This window comes from Culicoides brevitarsis, unplaced genomic scaffold (genome assembly GCF_036172545.1).
Source record: "Culicoides brevitarsis isolate CSIRO-B50_1 unplaced genomic scaffold, AGI_CSIRO_Cbre_v1 contig_5, whole genome shotgun sequence".
NCBI lineage: Eukaryota > Metazoa > Arthropoda > Insecta > Diptera > Ceratopogonidae > Culicoides > Culicoides brevitarsis.
The window spans coordinates 24,707-41,239 of NW_026973389.1; the positions used below are offsets into that span (position 1 = coordinate 24,707).

At 30.6% G+C, this 16,533-nt stretch overlaps 1 protein-coding gene across 9 annotated transcripts in view; it reads left to right on the forward strand.

Moving 5' to 3' along the window:
• The window catches only part of LOC134836270 (trithorax group protein osa), a 70,040-nt gene that overhangs the window by 11,827 nt on the left and 41,680 nt on the right, over positions 1–16,533 (forward strand). For 7 of the 9 annotated variants that reach the window (XM_063851490.1, XM_063851493.1, XM_063851487.1 and 4 more), the window contains 2 exons: positions 1,250–1,372; positions 4,289–4,351. In XM_063851490.1, coding sequence (XP_063707560.1) covers positions 1,250–1,372; positions 4,289–4,351 — 186 coding nt within the window. The remainder of the gene's footprint in view (positions 1–1,249; positions 1,373–4,288; positions 4,352–16,533) is intronic. The other 2 variants (XM_063851494.1, XM_063851497.1) reach the window with 1 other exon arrangement.

The following is a 16,533-nucleotide window of genomic DNA, read 5'->3' on the forward strand; positions in this document are numbered from 1 at the left end:
TCTAACAACTAAGATATTATCTTCAAGAAAACTTGCGAGTGAATAAATAATAAACAACTAAGGCTGCTTCAAATTTATTTTAAAGTTTTTTCAACAATTTTTTTTTTAAAGGGAATGGGAGGAAAAAATTAAGAAAATTATTTTTTGATCAAAAAAAAAAAAAAAAAATAACAAAATTTAAACAATGTTTGAAAGTTTAAATTTTTTGTTGTTATGATTAAAATAATTTTTATTTTTTTTCTAAAAAATTCAATTTAAAAATTTTACAAAAATTAATAGATAAATAAAAATTTGATAAGTATTTTTATCAGAAAAAATAATCAATGATAAATTATTATTGATTTCAATAAAAAATTTTTTTCAAGACTTTAAAAATTTCTTCAAAAAATTTTTAAAAAATCTCTATAATTTTTTAAGAATTTTTCAGAGTAAAAAAGGGAAAATTTTATTTTAAAATAATTTAATTTTAAATTAAATTAAATAAACTTAAAAAAAATTAAATATTTTAAATTAAGTTTTGAAGACTAGATTAAATCGCAACTTTAACATTAAAAATAAAAATTTTCAAACTTTCTTCGAAAATGTAATTTTTTAGAATGTAATAATTTTTTTTCGAAGAATCTAGCTCCTCAAAAACTTTTTTACTCGATTGAGTTTTCAACTTTTTACGGTACAAAAATTTTTAAATACCTAAACTTGAAGCAGCCTAAACAGGAAAAAAAGAATTAAATAAATGAAAGGAATATACAGCAGCGTTGTTATTATTTATGGCAGTCGTTTAGACTTCTGAAGTGAACATCGTTGATGTTGTTGTTGAAAAACAAACCAACTCATTATTTGTGAATAAATCCAGCTAGAGCGTGAATGGCGAATAAATAAAGAGAACTTAAAAATAAAAATAAAAAAATGGAATACAAAGCGAAGCATTTTTTTATTGTATTGTTAGCAGAATAATTTTTAATGAATTAGGGCGAAATAAAAGGAAGAAAGCCGCACACACAAAAGTATCATTGTTGACGAACTCTCGCGAAAAGAAATTTATTGTAAGAGAAGTGGAGAAAATAAGGCCACAATCGTTTTCGTAGTCAAGGACGGTGGTTTCAGTTTTATTATTAAAATGTTATTGTCGTTATCCGCCCACGAAAGGATTTAAAATTTCATTTTGAAGTCATTATTATCGCAACATGATTAATTAATTTTCATCATAAAATCGTTTTTAATCCAATTTTTCGTGTTTTTTTCTTTGCAGTATCCTGAACCGAATCGGACGTGGCCCTCGCCAGCTGCAAGTCCCGGCCCAATTGGGCATCCGCCACAGTCTCCGCATGGAGCGCCGTGTCCATCACCGCAACCAGCTCAATCTCCGCACCAGGTAAGTGCTACTTTTCATGCAGCATTACATCCAAATAAGCACACAAACACACAAAAACTCATTAACTTAAAAACTGAAAGAGTAAATTCTGCGCCACCCGTTCGCCTCGCCTCACATCCAACATCCTCTAGCTATTATTCGGGGTGGTGGTGGTGGCGGCAGTAATGATGTCTAAACAACATTTTAATTTTGCATGCACATTTAAAATATTATCATGCCTTTTTTTCGCAACTGGCAAAAAAATTGTGTTTTATAATGATATTCCACATACATGTGCGGTCGCACGCATATATCTGGCGAAAAATAAAATAATAATAATATTATATATAAAATGGCACAAACATAATTCTGCATAGCCTGCAGAATCAAATTTCCACCTCACACTACGTGCTGCTTTTTTTTCGCAGTGACGTGCACACTCACATGCTTTACGCACCCATCCACCCGCTGAAACAGTGAAAAATAATTGGATACAGCTGAAAAAACAGTCAGGACTAACCATGTTTTTATCATTATTATGTGTACACGAGGCCGTACGTTGTATGAATTTTTTAATTTTATGCATAAAAATTTTCAATACACAACTAATGTGGCAAAAATATACAATTTTCCCATTCCTACAGCGGCAAATGGTGTCCAGGCGCGCGCCAACGAGAGAGCTCATTTAACGGATGCAACCATATAAAAATATTAAATTTCAGTGTAGGCGTTGTACTTGTTGTGTGTAAAAATTTTAAATAGCAGCACTTGCATTATTTTTTATTTTTTTTCACATGACGGATAAATTATCATTATTATATATTATAAATTTTAATGATAATAACAAGCGTTGTACAACAACAACAAATATTTAAATAGTTTTTCTGTAATTGCAATTAATATTTTAGGGACAAAGAACCCAGATTTAGTCACAAAAAATATTGATTAATTCAAATTTTTTCGAATCAATCAAAAAATGTCCTGTTTCCAACGAATATTGTGTCACTTTTTATTATTTCACATTTTTTTGCAACGTTCAATGGTCGAAAGGTGAACAATGTAACTAAAAATGCAAAAAAAAAAATGTTGTTTGTATTTCCCCTGTTGATACCTGCCTCTCGCTCGATCGATGCGGCACATTCTGGATGTCATCCCAAATTAAGTTGAGCACCAAATTAAACGAAACAAGTGACAATGGCGACATGCATGCCCAATCCAATGCGATTCCGCGCCTGGTTCAACGAGGTGTCTGCGATTTACATGCATTTTTGACACTTTTGTCGGAATTTGTCGCTGCAAAACGAAACTGAAATGAGACAATCAATGCCTAATTAAGCAAAAAATTTATCGGTATTCAATCGAAAAATCCCGTAGGACCAATTTTTAATATGAAACCGAACAACGACGCGAACAATTAGCACGAAAACCGGATAACTATCGAGCGAGCAGCTTATTGACTTACACACATCCGAGCGACATAGTGTTCGTTCAGGTACATTTTTGATGACCATTTAGTTCTATAAGTCGGCCGGGGAAAAAAAAACATCGCAGCTCGCTTTTAATTGATATTGATGTTCGATTAATTGATAAAGAGCACATTGGTAGAGAGAGAGAGAAAAAAAATTTCGATCAGACAAAAGTGAAAAAAATTGTAATGAAAATATTTTTGTTTTATAGGCGATTAAATTTTTTTATTTCAATTTTTGTCACCAACCCCTAAATTTTATTTTAAATTCAATATGATAATGCAAAAAAAAAAACAAACATTTTCCTATTTTAAATTTTCTTTTACTATCAAAAAACTTTCAATTTTTTTGAAAATTATAAAAAAAAAAAATAATTTTTTAAAATAAAAAAAAAATTTTTTTTTTTATTTAAAATAGATATTTATTTTTTTACAGTTTTTTATTGAAAAATCATGAAAATTACAGTTATTATTAAAATAATACAAAACGGAAAACAAATAAGATTTAGGTACATAATTTTGAAATTTATAGATGAAAAAACAAAATTAATAAATAATTTTAATTTAGGTTCAATTTTTCTTTCAGAATTTTAAAAATTTAATTTAAAATTAAAATTATTTTAATTAAAAAAAATCATGTAACCACTAAAAACCTTAAAAAACTGAAATTTTCTCTTTTCCCCAAACAAAAAAAACCTGATGAGACAAAAAATGAAAATATTAAATTTATTCGCCTTACCTACCTCCGATCGGTCAAACAAAGTGCGCAAAATAAATTGCTCAATTTATTAACGACCAATTAAGGTATCTCTTGATTCGAACGCTTTTCAATTCGCATCCGAGTAAATTTATCTCCGTGTGTCAGATTGTCGCAACACGAAGACGAAGAGATATAAATTTAAAATAATGTCAAAAGCATCATTCAAGTGACCGAGATACTCAATCAACAAAACGCACGTTATCTGCAAAAAGGATGCTTTTGATTTATCGGATGCAATTTGTACTGAAATCGCTCACATTGCCGAACTGCGAACGACTAACTTTTTGTTTTAAAACGTTTTTTTCGTTTGTTTTTTCCTGTCCTGAAATGAGGACTGTTTGCCGAAAATGTGACATCAAATTGCACTCACTAATGCTCGCGACAAACTATTTGGCTAGAATTTCACGTGCGCGTAGCGAAACAAATTGGCGTCGTTAATTTGTGGATAGCTCGAATGAGGAGTGAATGAGCACTAATTGCTGCTGCCTGTCGAGAATCGTCACTAAAATTGGACGACAATTAAAAGTTATAATTGTTCCGTAAATTTTAATGCACCTTTATGTAAATATTTCCATCTATCTCATTCACATTTTCACTGTTTTTCTGTAAATTTTAACTCACATTCACACACACAAACGATGCAAAAAAAAATATTTAAATTTAATTTAAAAGTTGATGTGAGTTAATTCTGCAACATTTTATTATATTTCAGTATCCACAAAGACCCAGTCAATCGTCGACTCCAGTACAAAGTGATGGTGAAACAAATATGGGGGTAAGTTGTCGAACACCCTTTGTCCCTTCCATCTCCTCATGCACTAATTTTTTAAAACAAATCTCAACTAAAACCATCACAATTGCGTTGAAAATGTGTAATTGATTAACAAATTGAATTAAAATGGATTTGGGCAGTACACAAACATGAAATTAATTGAAATGTGATACAAAAGTTACGGGATGAGACGATGATTTAACGAAAAATTTAATCAATAATAGCTTAATAATACCGAAAAATACTCCAAATACTTCATCGACCTTCAACATCGTGAAATGCACTTCCCTTCGTAACACATGATAACAGCCGACGGCAACTTTTTTTACGATAAATCGCATGTTTCATTCATAAAAATATTAATAAACTTTTTTTTTCTGCCGATATCAATGACGTGTTAACCTACTAACTGAAAAAAAAATAGAAAAAAAGGGAAAATGTTGTCGTCGTTCACTCTAAAAAAAAATCGCGCACGGGTTAAAAACCAACAAAAAAATTCTAATAAAAAAATCACATCAACAGGTGCTAAAAACTTTTCCATACTTTTTTGTCTGTTATTATTTTTTTTTCCTTTTTTTTGTTATGTGCTATGCTACTTGCTGTTATGTCATCGCACGAAACTCGTGTACGCTATGCAAAAAAAAATTACAAATGTATTGAAAAAAAAAAGATTCTTATGGTAAATAAAGGTCTGACCTAAATATTTTTACTGCCGCACAAACAAAAGGAAAACATAAATAAGTCCAATTTGAAGGGTAGCCGGTTTATATTAGAATAAAATTATGTTCAATTGTTACAATATTTGACGAATGAGATGAGAAACGAAAGAAAAAGGAGAAAAAAAGGACGATGACCTTTGAAGGATTTTGTGTCACTCTTGCTGCTGCTGTCCTACATTGCAGATAATTAAATGTTGAATTTGTCGCCAATTTCATTACAATTCCACTTACAACTGGAAATTTCCTCTGTTATTTGTCAATTTATGCCAAGAAAATGGAAAACATGAACAAACAACAGCCCGAATAAAGGACAACGATGACGTTATTTAACAACATTGCATTTTATTGTTTATAAGTTGAACAATTTTCTGCATCACAATCTCTCTCTGTGTGTTCTGTGCCAGTGTCTCAAGTAGTTGTGAGAGAAGTAGCAAAGCAAGCAACGTTTGATTATATTTAATTTATGATTATTGTCTCTGGAAATTTAATTTTATTTATTGTCGTTGCTGTGTATGATGTTTCGTTCGTCTTCAATTCAATTGTGTGCAGAAGAGACTCGAGGAGAAGAAGCTTTATTGTTTTATATTTATTTTGTTTCGTGAAAAAGTGGAGCAGAAATGCATTTTAAAATGATTGTGATGTTATTTAATCTGTTGTCTCGTTGCTCTTCGCTCTCTCTATCGCACTTATTATTATTATATGATGGGACTTTAACACAATAAACGTAATAAAATTATTGTTTTTGATTGCTTTTTGTGTGTTGTGTGCGATGACAAAAGGCGAGACCAGAGGAATGAGATTTGCGGATGACTTATATGTTTAAATGTTATTCGATTTCAAAGATTTTATTGATCCTTTTGAAGTTTGAAGGCAGGTCGAAGAACGATATTGAATTAAAGTAATATTAATTTTCTACTAAAAATAGTTCTTTAGAATCAATTTTTGGATCAAAAGCTAAATAATTGATTGGGTTTTGTATATTAATTGTTTAAAATGTCATATTTAATCCGATTTTTGTTCTCAGAGCTTTGAAAACCTGGAAAAAATATAATTTTCTTGATCTGACTCTAAAAAAAACGAGAAAATTTTCATAAATTAATGAGAAAATCAGTTAAAAAAAAATAAGGAAATTTGTATTTTTTTAAGTTTTCCCAAAATATTGTTTTAAAAAATTAATTTTTGATGATAAAATGTTAAACTTTTTTGACGAAATAAAAATTTAACTCCTAGGTCTTTTCTTAGAAGCCAAATTTCCGTGTTCTGAAAGTAAATTATGCGAGATTGCAAAAAATTTTCTTAAAACTCATTTTTTCAAAATACCTATTTAAAACTTTTCGGGACAAACATAAGAAATTTTCTAATTTTATGCACAAAACTTTCAATTATTTCTATCTTTTAATGAAATTCGTAAAAATTTTTGGATTCTCAAATCCCGCGTATTTCACAGAGCCGCTCAAAATCTAATTTCTTTGCATATTTTCAATAATTTTATGATTTAAAAGGAAAATTTTTCATCTTTTACCTCATTTACAAGAAATTGATCCTTTTTTATGTAAAAAAAATTCACAACTCATCAGTCTGGTTCTTTAAAAATATCCCTTTAACATGGCATTCCATTTATTTATTTTATATTTACCGTCTGTGAATTCTCCTCATATCACTGCTACTCCGTTTTTTACGAATATTTCCATATCTTTACGAAAAATTTCCTTCCACTATGTACACCGTTCGCTTGCTCGCTCCTTCCCGGTGTATTTATTTACATTCCACAACCTTTCAAAATGGGTCACTGTCAAGGTCACATTATTTTTCATCTTTCGGTACATGTACATTAGCAGTCAAAGTTAACCCATATATTTCTCTTTTGAGCATCCACGACGACACACATGTTGACACGACAACGCTCGGCGCACCGGCACACCACAAATTACAAAATTGTGATGATTTATGATGATGCGACTTTGTATCTACTCTCTTTTTACGTGTTTATGTCTCGTGTGTGTGAACCAAAATACAAAAGAGATAATGTTGACATTTTAATGTGTGTCGACATCGTTATTGCTGCTGCCGCTGCTTTTGCTACCGCTTGTATGTCATTTACCGCCAAAAACTTTTCAAAACTATTTCTCTCTCTATAGATTAAATTTTGTTGTCGTCGTCATCGTATATTTCATTATTGACTTGAATGGCTTGGCAATTGCAATTTATGTCTCATGATGACGATGATTATTAAATAAAGCACGAGACTGGCTGCTGCTCTGATGACGATTAGTTCATAAATAAATAAATTTTGTATTTGTTTATATAATATTATTATTTATACATGTGCGGTACCGGAATGATAATCTAATAAAATTTACGTGTCGAGCTACGACGACGTGTGCCAAAACGTCCGTATGTGACATTTTACCGGCAAAAATAAATGATATAAATGAGCAATTTAATAATAACACACAAAAGTTCATTGATCTGTTAAATTCGTGAAATTCCTTCGGAACAACGTCAAGTTGATGTAAAAATCCGCTCAAAGGACGTTTATTGCCTTTCCATTCGAGAGACAGACGTTGTTTGATTTAATCTTATACATATGTGCATTTTCTCTCCCCACGACTTCTAACTGACAGAATGTCGATCGTTCTAATTAATTTTACTTACTTTGTGTACACAAATTCCTCGTCATTCTGTGCAACGTCACGTGACCATCTTACTACATAGAAACTAATGCTTTAATCTAAATTAAGTTATCAGCAAATCCCATTTCGTTGTTCCTTCCTTTCTTTTAATTTTCTTCTTTTACCTTTTTTTCTTCTGACATTAAAAAGCAACCGAACAGGATATCCTACTGTACATGTCAGGGTTTCTATCCATTTTTTAGTGACTTGAATTTTACCGAAAAATTTTCACAAAAAAAATATCCATAGGGATCGACTACTACATGACGCTGCCGTCGGCTTGAGTCCGATGACGCCATAGAAAAAAATTATTTTTTTTAGTTTTCAATTTTAAGCAATTAAAACTGAACTGAAATATAAAATTCTTCTAAAAACGGGACAGAAACCCTAATATCTGCCTTAGTCGTCGTTGAAATAATGCGTTCTTTGATAAAAAAAATCATGAAGCAAAAAAAAATTAATAAAAAGAAATCAAATCAATTATTTAATTAATTTTTCAATATTGACGTCGCGAATCCCGAATAAAATCATCGAATTGATAAAAAACGAAGATAAAAAGCTCGAAAGTTTCCTCAAACCACACTCGATCGATCGATGTTGTCGCTTCCTATCAAATGATACATTTCTCAAAATAATGTTTTAGCAAGGAAAATTTCTTCTTGCAATCTACGTAACACGAGAAATGTTATAAATGAAAGTTTCTATGTTCCATTGCTGCGTCGACAGAGCAAAAGCGAGGCAAAAACGCAAGTGGGAAGCAGTTGGAGTGCGAGGGAACATCGAGACGAGATGAAGGGAGGAAAGAATTTTATAAGACGAATATGACACGATTTCTCTCGTCGTAGTAGTTTTCCGTCTTCAACGAATGCTATGTACGTAAGACTTTTTGCTGTGTCGTACAAATAAAAGTTGATTAAATACATCATTTTGATTATAGTACTCGAGAAGCACAAGAAGAGGAGAGACGGTATATTTGTTCAAGATTTTCTGTGAAAATTCGTAAGATAAAAACATTTTAGGGGAAATTGCTTTGTTTTTTTAGTGTGTTGAACACATTTTAAACTTACCTCGAGAGATAACGAAAAATGATGACGACAAGAGAAAATTCTTCGTTTTTTTTCTAAGACATCCGTCTCGTATGTTTCTCCTACATTTTATGCTTTTTGCATGAATATTGAACATATTTTTAGAGAAAATAGAGACAAAATGTGGCTTAAATGTTTAATAGCTTCTAGGGTTAAAATTGTCATTTATTTAAAAGCTTTTATCTTTTTCGATAGAGAAATTTTATTAAGTACGTAATTTCAGAACTAGTTGATTGAGTTCATTTTGCAACAATGTGATTTCGTCAACGATCAACCAATTAATAGGAAATTCATTCATCATCTCGTCTCAAGATGAAACAAAATATTTGGCAAATTCCGCATCTCACATACGGTTAAAATAATACAAATCACCACATGACACATGACTTTATTATCAAAACGAGACACCAGCTAGGGACCCATTCTTACATTCTTTTTATCATCACCGGTTTTTTTTTGTGTAATTTTGTCGGTGTAAAAATCCCACGACAATCCCCTTGTTAACGTTTAGTAGTCGGCGTGTCTGCATTGAACATTTTTCTTGCATACGAAATTATATAAGAAATACCGCTCACACACCGAGAACAGATTATTATATAAGATATAGTAGAAAAAAAAAACGAAAAATAATAATAAAAGTCTCGCTCGCAGACGATATGCAGCAAAATAAAAGAAGAATAAAATATAAACAAATCATTTGACATGTATTTCGTAAATGGGAAGACGATTTCTAGACGGCAACAGGTTGTTATGACTGCCTCATTGAATGGTACTTGTAATAGTAATGAGTGAAATGACGTGAATGGCAATCAGGTAGCAGCAGATGGGGATCAGCTGTCTTTGTATCCTCTGCGAAGGATCATCAACGGAGTCGGAATGCCAAAAAGCAAGCCGACGACGACGATAAAGTACAACAAACAGCAATAATAGTAATACTAATAATAATAATAAAGACAAGGTCGTTGCTGTGTTGCTCACTTTCCACATTAAAATACACTGACCTAACTTTATATATATTCGTCTGATTTTATTTTACATGCATAAATAAAATATGTGTGTGTATGTGCCTCTTTTACCATATTATTATTGTTATTATTTGTACACGAAAACAGTAGCGATATCCATTTATTTTCTTAGCATATTGTATTTTGTGTGTGCTTGGTCTTGCTGAAAATGATGATGTTGTTATTATAGTCATTTTATGCCGTTTTCCCTCTTATTCCGTCTTTATATCTGAAATTATGGTGCCTTTTATTTTAAATTTATTGCTTTATTGGATCAGATTGTTCCTGTTTTTTTCCTTCGACGACGACAAGATGTGTGTGTTATGTAAGAATTCCTTCTTTCGAAAGTTCACATTTTTACGGCGAACTCAACAAATAAATAAGGATACTTTTTTCAATGAAAAAAAATAAAAACAATATTTATTTATTTGAGATTATTTCCTGATATTGTCTTCGTTTTCTGTCCTCAGAGAATTTCGTCGGCAATGTTTTTTCTTCTCGTTTTTGTTTATTCCCTTTTGATGACAACATTTTTGCGATGTTAAAGAGTGAAGGTGATCCCTAGTTTGGAATATCTGAAAGTAAAGACAAAAAATTTTTTTTAAATCACTTTGTTAAGGAAACATTTTAAAATTATTTTATTTTTATTTTTTTTTTTTGAAAAAATTTAAAAATTTTAAAAACTAAAAAAAATTTAAAGAAAATAAAAAATTTAATAAAAATAGGTAAATAATTCTAAAATATAAATAAATTATTGTTTTTCATTTTTAATTTTATTTTTTAATGATTTTTTTTATTTTATTTAAAAATTCAAGAAACTTAAAAAAAATCACTTTTAAAAGAAAATAATTAATTAAATTTAAATAAAATAAATATTTAATTTTAAAATCTAAAGAAATCATTATAATTTTAGTTTTCTTTAATTTTTTTATTTTAATTGTTTAAACAAGATTTTTTAATTTTTTTCATTTATTATTATATTTTTTATATTTGTTACTCCTTAACTTAACTCGTTCACCAGTGACTAAAACTGCAGTAAAAATTATTTTTAAGATTCTTTTTAAATTTTTGTCTGGATTATCAGTTTCCTTAAAAAAAATGAATTTTACTTCAAAAAAAACTTCTATAACACGCAAACAAAAAAAATACACAAATTTCTTGCCATTTACTCCACTTTACAACTCACTCACCGTGAAAAATCATAAAACAAATCTGCAACTAACTGCATTATTTATCAAAACAACCAAACAAAAAAAAACTTTTTCCTCTGCGAAACATTTTTACAGCATTAACCTTTTTCACAAAATATTCCTACTTCTATTTACTTTTTTACTGTATTTTTAACGAATTATTTTTTTTATCTTCTCTTTCTAGGTAAGTGCATTTCATTCGTAATTGAATCATTTTTTACGTGGAATCGTTGGTAAGCAAAGTTTTTGAAAGTTTTATTTTTAAAAAAAGGAAAATTCTGAAAAGCTACAGCGAAGAAAAATCGCCGAAATTGATTTGCTGCGTTGTTACTCTTATTTTATTACCTTTAATACGATTTTTTATTTGTCTTAAATTTCTCTTTTTTCCGTGAATGGATGCGAAAATAAACGATCATAAATTTGGTTGCGCCTTGCGACGATGAAAAATATCAAATCTTCCGTTCGTTATAAAATAATAAAAAGATGGAATATATGGGAAAATCACGTTTATTGGATAATTTATGTGTTTTCTTCGCATATAATAAAAGTCGGATGTTGTGTCGTCTTCATTGTTGAAGCAAAAAGAGCAAAACGAGCGCGCTAAACTGAACAAAATCTTATTTTCTTTTGCGATATTTTGCATCTAAGATCCCCCAAAATCGAAATTTATTTTATATAGTACCAAAAACTTGGCCATTATTATTTTTTTACGGAACCTTGTTGTTTTTCGAATTCAATTGCAACATCTAGAAGAACTTCTAACAAGAAATAACAAGACAAAGTGGTGTCATTATAATGCCTATCTTCAATTTTTTGTGCACTACTTTGGTTTGAATGAATGGCAAGAAGAAAACCATAACCAACAAAGTCTTTATTTTAAATGATCGAAAGTTTTAAAATGGTCTGTGGTTGGCATCTTGTCACAGTTAGAAGAGAAGATGAAGAAAAAGGAGATTTTTGATAAAGAAAATTGTTTTTCTATGTTCAGTAAGTTTGGAAATCACACCAAAAGCCGCTAATCCCCTTGAAATCGGTGCGCGTCATTCAGGTGAAAAACCACTTCACACCTTAAAAAACACCCACGTACGTCGAAAAAAGCAATTCACTTAAAACGCAACATTTTCACTTGTCTGCCGCACCATCGACACCGCCGCCACGAATGAAAAATAATTGAATTACCATCTCGATCTAAAGCAATAAATTTTAAATCTTTTCTGATATTTATTAAATAAAAACAATAAATGACCGACACAGAAATTTTTTGTGCATGCACACTCACCTCTAGCACAAAAATTTCATTTATCTCTAAACAACCTGCCTCCATGCTACATAAATCGCATGTTTTAGCTTTTTGATGCAGATTAAAATATGAACAACACACACTCTTTGGATCATTGAATTTTCTGCACGTACGATGGCGTATGAATAAATTTATATCACAAATAATAATAATAATAGAGAGTTGACTTTTTATTAGATCCATATCAGACTGTGCGGCAGTGAGAGAGAAATTTCATAATAATAAACAAAACATTTTAAGAGAAGACAAACAAAAGATTAAATGCAGTGTGCGTCTCTGTACGTACTTGGCAAATTTTCGGAAAATTTGATAAATTGAATTATTATCTGCACGAGAGCGAGAGCTAAGTGACTGACTAAATACACACATTATAAAAAGGAGGGAATTGTTGACGTCACACGCATTAAAATTGTGTGACTTGAGGTGCAATGAAAAGTAATTAAAATGTTGTCACAGGAGAATTATTATTAATGGAAAATTTCATAATAAATAATGATGATGATGACGACAAATTTTATTAAAAAAATATTTGTGGAAATATAATTTGGTCATCACTAGATTTTTTTTATCCGCAATCACTGAATACCAATCAAATGTTTCACGAACAAAAAAAAAATTGGTGGGTTTCCCCGTAGCATTAAATAATAACATAATGTTATACAAAAAAAATACACAAATCCATCCAGGGTAGGTACACGAAAAATGCATTTTATGAATGCATGGCACAGAATTCACACGCACGCAGATATTTATTTTAATTTTTTTTTCTGTGAATTTATAATAAATATATTTTATTTTCATGGTTCAATAATATTTTATACGCATTCCTATAAATAGGTTTTGCAAATAATAATAATAATAATGCAGAACCACAATTTTATGCATCGAATTGCATACCAATAGTACTTAAAATGGCAATAAAATATTATTTCTACAATTTTTTACAATTAAAAAAAAAATGTATGAAATAATTGTAATTTTGACATAAATAAATAATTAAATGAAATTAATTAAAAATTTTTAAATGTCCTTTTGAGTGATAATATTTTTTTTTTTTGGGAGGAACCAAAAAATTTACGAAAAAAGGCTGTTTTCGGTATTTTAAGCTGATTAGAATAAAAACTCACCTCTCATTATCCATCATTCATTTATACATTCAAATCCATTAACAAACGTCGTCGTGTCAATTTATATCTCCTTCATACACATTTTTTCCTTTTAAATCCATACTGTCTGATGCCTGTCTCAATTTGATTCATATCTTCGTAATTTTTCCCTTTACATTTTTCTTCTGCCTCATTTTTTACAAATTCTGCCTGTACCTACTCGTCAACTGTAAATAAACGATAAAAAGTGCTTTCAATGTAACACAATTTATCCTCAAAGCAAAAATGTACGAGCGAAATGCGAATCTATAATCAGAAACTTGACATTTGTTCAGCATACAAAAAAAAAAGTAAAATAAAATAAAATTACGAAGAGGAGGATTCCCCTTTTCCTTTTTCAGTACATACTTACTTTTCATCATTCTGCGAACATGGAATTGTGTGTCGTCGCTCATTAGATAAAATAAAATGCATTAATTTCTGTTTCATTCGTTTCGTTCATGGTCTCGTGCATCCTTTTACACGACGACGTAAATTCACTGTGGGAGTTTTCCCCTGAAAAAACAAGAATTTTTCATGAGATCACATGTTCTGTTTTTTCCATCAAGTACATTACAAACAAAAAAAAATTGTAAAAAGAAAAACACCGACAAAAAACACGATGTCAAAGAACAACGTATGAACACGAAACAAGAGACGACTACTCTTGACTACATGCTCTCTAATAAAAATAATAATTTTTCCGTTTTTTTTTTTCGTGTGGTGGTGCATGTGACTCGTCGGTGTTGTCGTTTGTTGGGTGTAAGTCACTTTTTCGAGCATTTTTCCCCGAAAAGTTTTTTTAGAATGTTGCAGATAAATGAAACAACACTCACTCAGTTACAGACAATTCTCGTATATTAATAATAAAATACACATCATCAAGCCTGCGACGACGACGACGACAACAACGTCGACGACGGTCGTCATCATCATCATCAAACAAAGCTCTAGTAGTATACATTCGGAATGGCATGACTTATTTTATTTTATACATTTTGTATTTTTGTAAAGAGCGACTCGTCGTCGTTCGAACAGCACAGCAAACTCCTCATTATACCTTTTTTGTACTCTCTTATAATATTAGTGTATTATTATTGTTGTTGTTGCGCTGTCTTTTGCTCCTCAGCTCCGTACAACGAACGATTTTTTTATTTTATATTTATTTTATTTATACACAAACGTCATATCCACACATTTCGTGTGTACCTACCTACGGTGCGAGAGACCTATTCAGACAAAGTATAATAATAAATAAATTTCTTTATGCAGTTTTTATATTATTATTATTATTATTGGTATGGAGGACTATTACTTGATGTCTCTCGTACGGGCGACGTGTATACCTGAATCAATATCACGCCGTACGAGTCAGCATTTAATACAAAATAAAATACCATGTGATAAAATATCTCTATTGTGAAATTTTCTATATAAAATATTTTTCTTCAACGTCGTCGTGTACGGCGTGTCGTACAAAAAACGCTTAAAACTGACTGGTGTGCTGTTTTTAAAAGCCAGCTAAAGTACTACTCATTCATTTTGTGCTGTGCACGGCACTGACAGTATACGTATCGAAAATAACACTTAAAGAGACCTTCCATAGATGCAGATGCGGATGATGATATTTTGTTCGTTTCACATACACACACATTAATTCGTTCGAAAAATATCAGAGAGTTGGTTGCCTGCCTGCTTTTTATACCCCAAGTTTATTATAAGTGTATACACAGTCAGGCAGCAGCAAAATATAAATGAATGTTATACTATCGACCGACCAGCAATTTAACATGAAACAGAGTGATATCATTGTAGATTAATGTTTTTTGCGATGCGATGCGAATGTTGTGTCGACTTTTATTTTTTTGAACTAATTTTTTTTTAAATTTTTCTAAATTTAATTTTTTTTAGATTTTCTAAAAATTAAAAAAATTTAGAAAAATTAATTTTTAATTTTTTTTTTTTAATAATTAAAAATCAAAATTTTTAGATTTTTTTTGTTAGTTTTAAAAAATTAATAAATTTAAATTAAAAAAATAATTCTTAGAATTTCTAAAAGTTTTAAACAAATTTTGAAAAGTTCAAAAAATCGAAAAAGAAAAGTGTGTGTAGTCGGTCGCACAAATTGAACGGCTTCACGCAACCCAGCTATTTGCGCCGTTCCCTTGTGTTTCATCTACTCAACTCACAGAGAATATTTTGTATGTTACGTTCATTGCCTGATGCCTGCCTGCTTACGTTATTTCTATAATATGCCTTTTGCATATGGGTCGTTCGGTCTTTGCTTCGACATTTCAAAATATAATATATATCTACATGTATATATGGCCGTCTATATAAAATGTATGTATTTTTCCCTCTACTCTGCTCTGCTCTGCTTTTGCTTCGGTGCTGCTACAACAACAATGCAAACAGAGAATTTTCTATGATGGTTACAGCCTGGCAGATAATATGGTATTTATAAAAGAAGAAATTTGTGTGTGCTGATTCTGCTCTTGCCTTTGCTGCTAAGCAAAGACGACAACGGCAACGACGACGAAGAGTATTCTGAATTCATCATCATTTGGGTTTTGTTGAATTTTATTTTTCTGCATGAAGATATCTCTCGACTACCCTGCCTTTTACTTTTTGTGACGACGACGACGACGACCGACTATCTCTCTACAGAGTTTTTGCCACAAAAAGAATTTTTACGTAAAATTGTGTTTTGCTCGAGAGGAGTTAGTTTATTGAAGACGAAGGGTGTTGTAGGGAAAACTTTTACTCATATTCACAAAATCCGACTTTTTAGCAACAAAACGAAGAAGAAGAACTGTGCACACGACAGTCATTCACAGATTTCCATTACATTACGGACGCACATAAACTTTGTGTGTGTCTCCACTTTTAAACGATTTTGAATTAAACAACAACAACAACGGCAAGCAGCATTGCAGCATGTAGAGTGGAATTATTTGCAGTAATAATAATCATAAGCATCATCATCAACATGCATGAATTCTGGATTATTCATTTCACTTGAATCTTCTCTCCGTCTCTCTCAGTATTAATCCATGACTTTTGCAGCAAT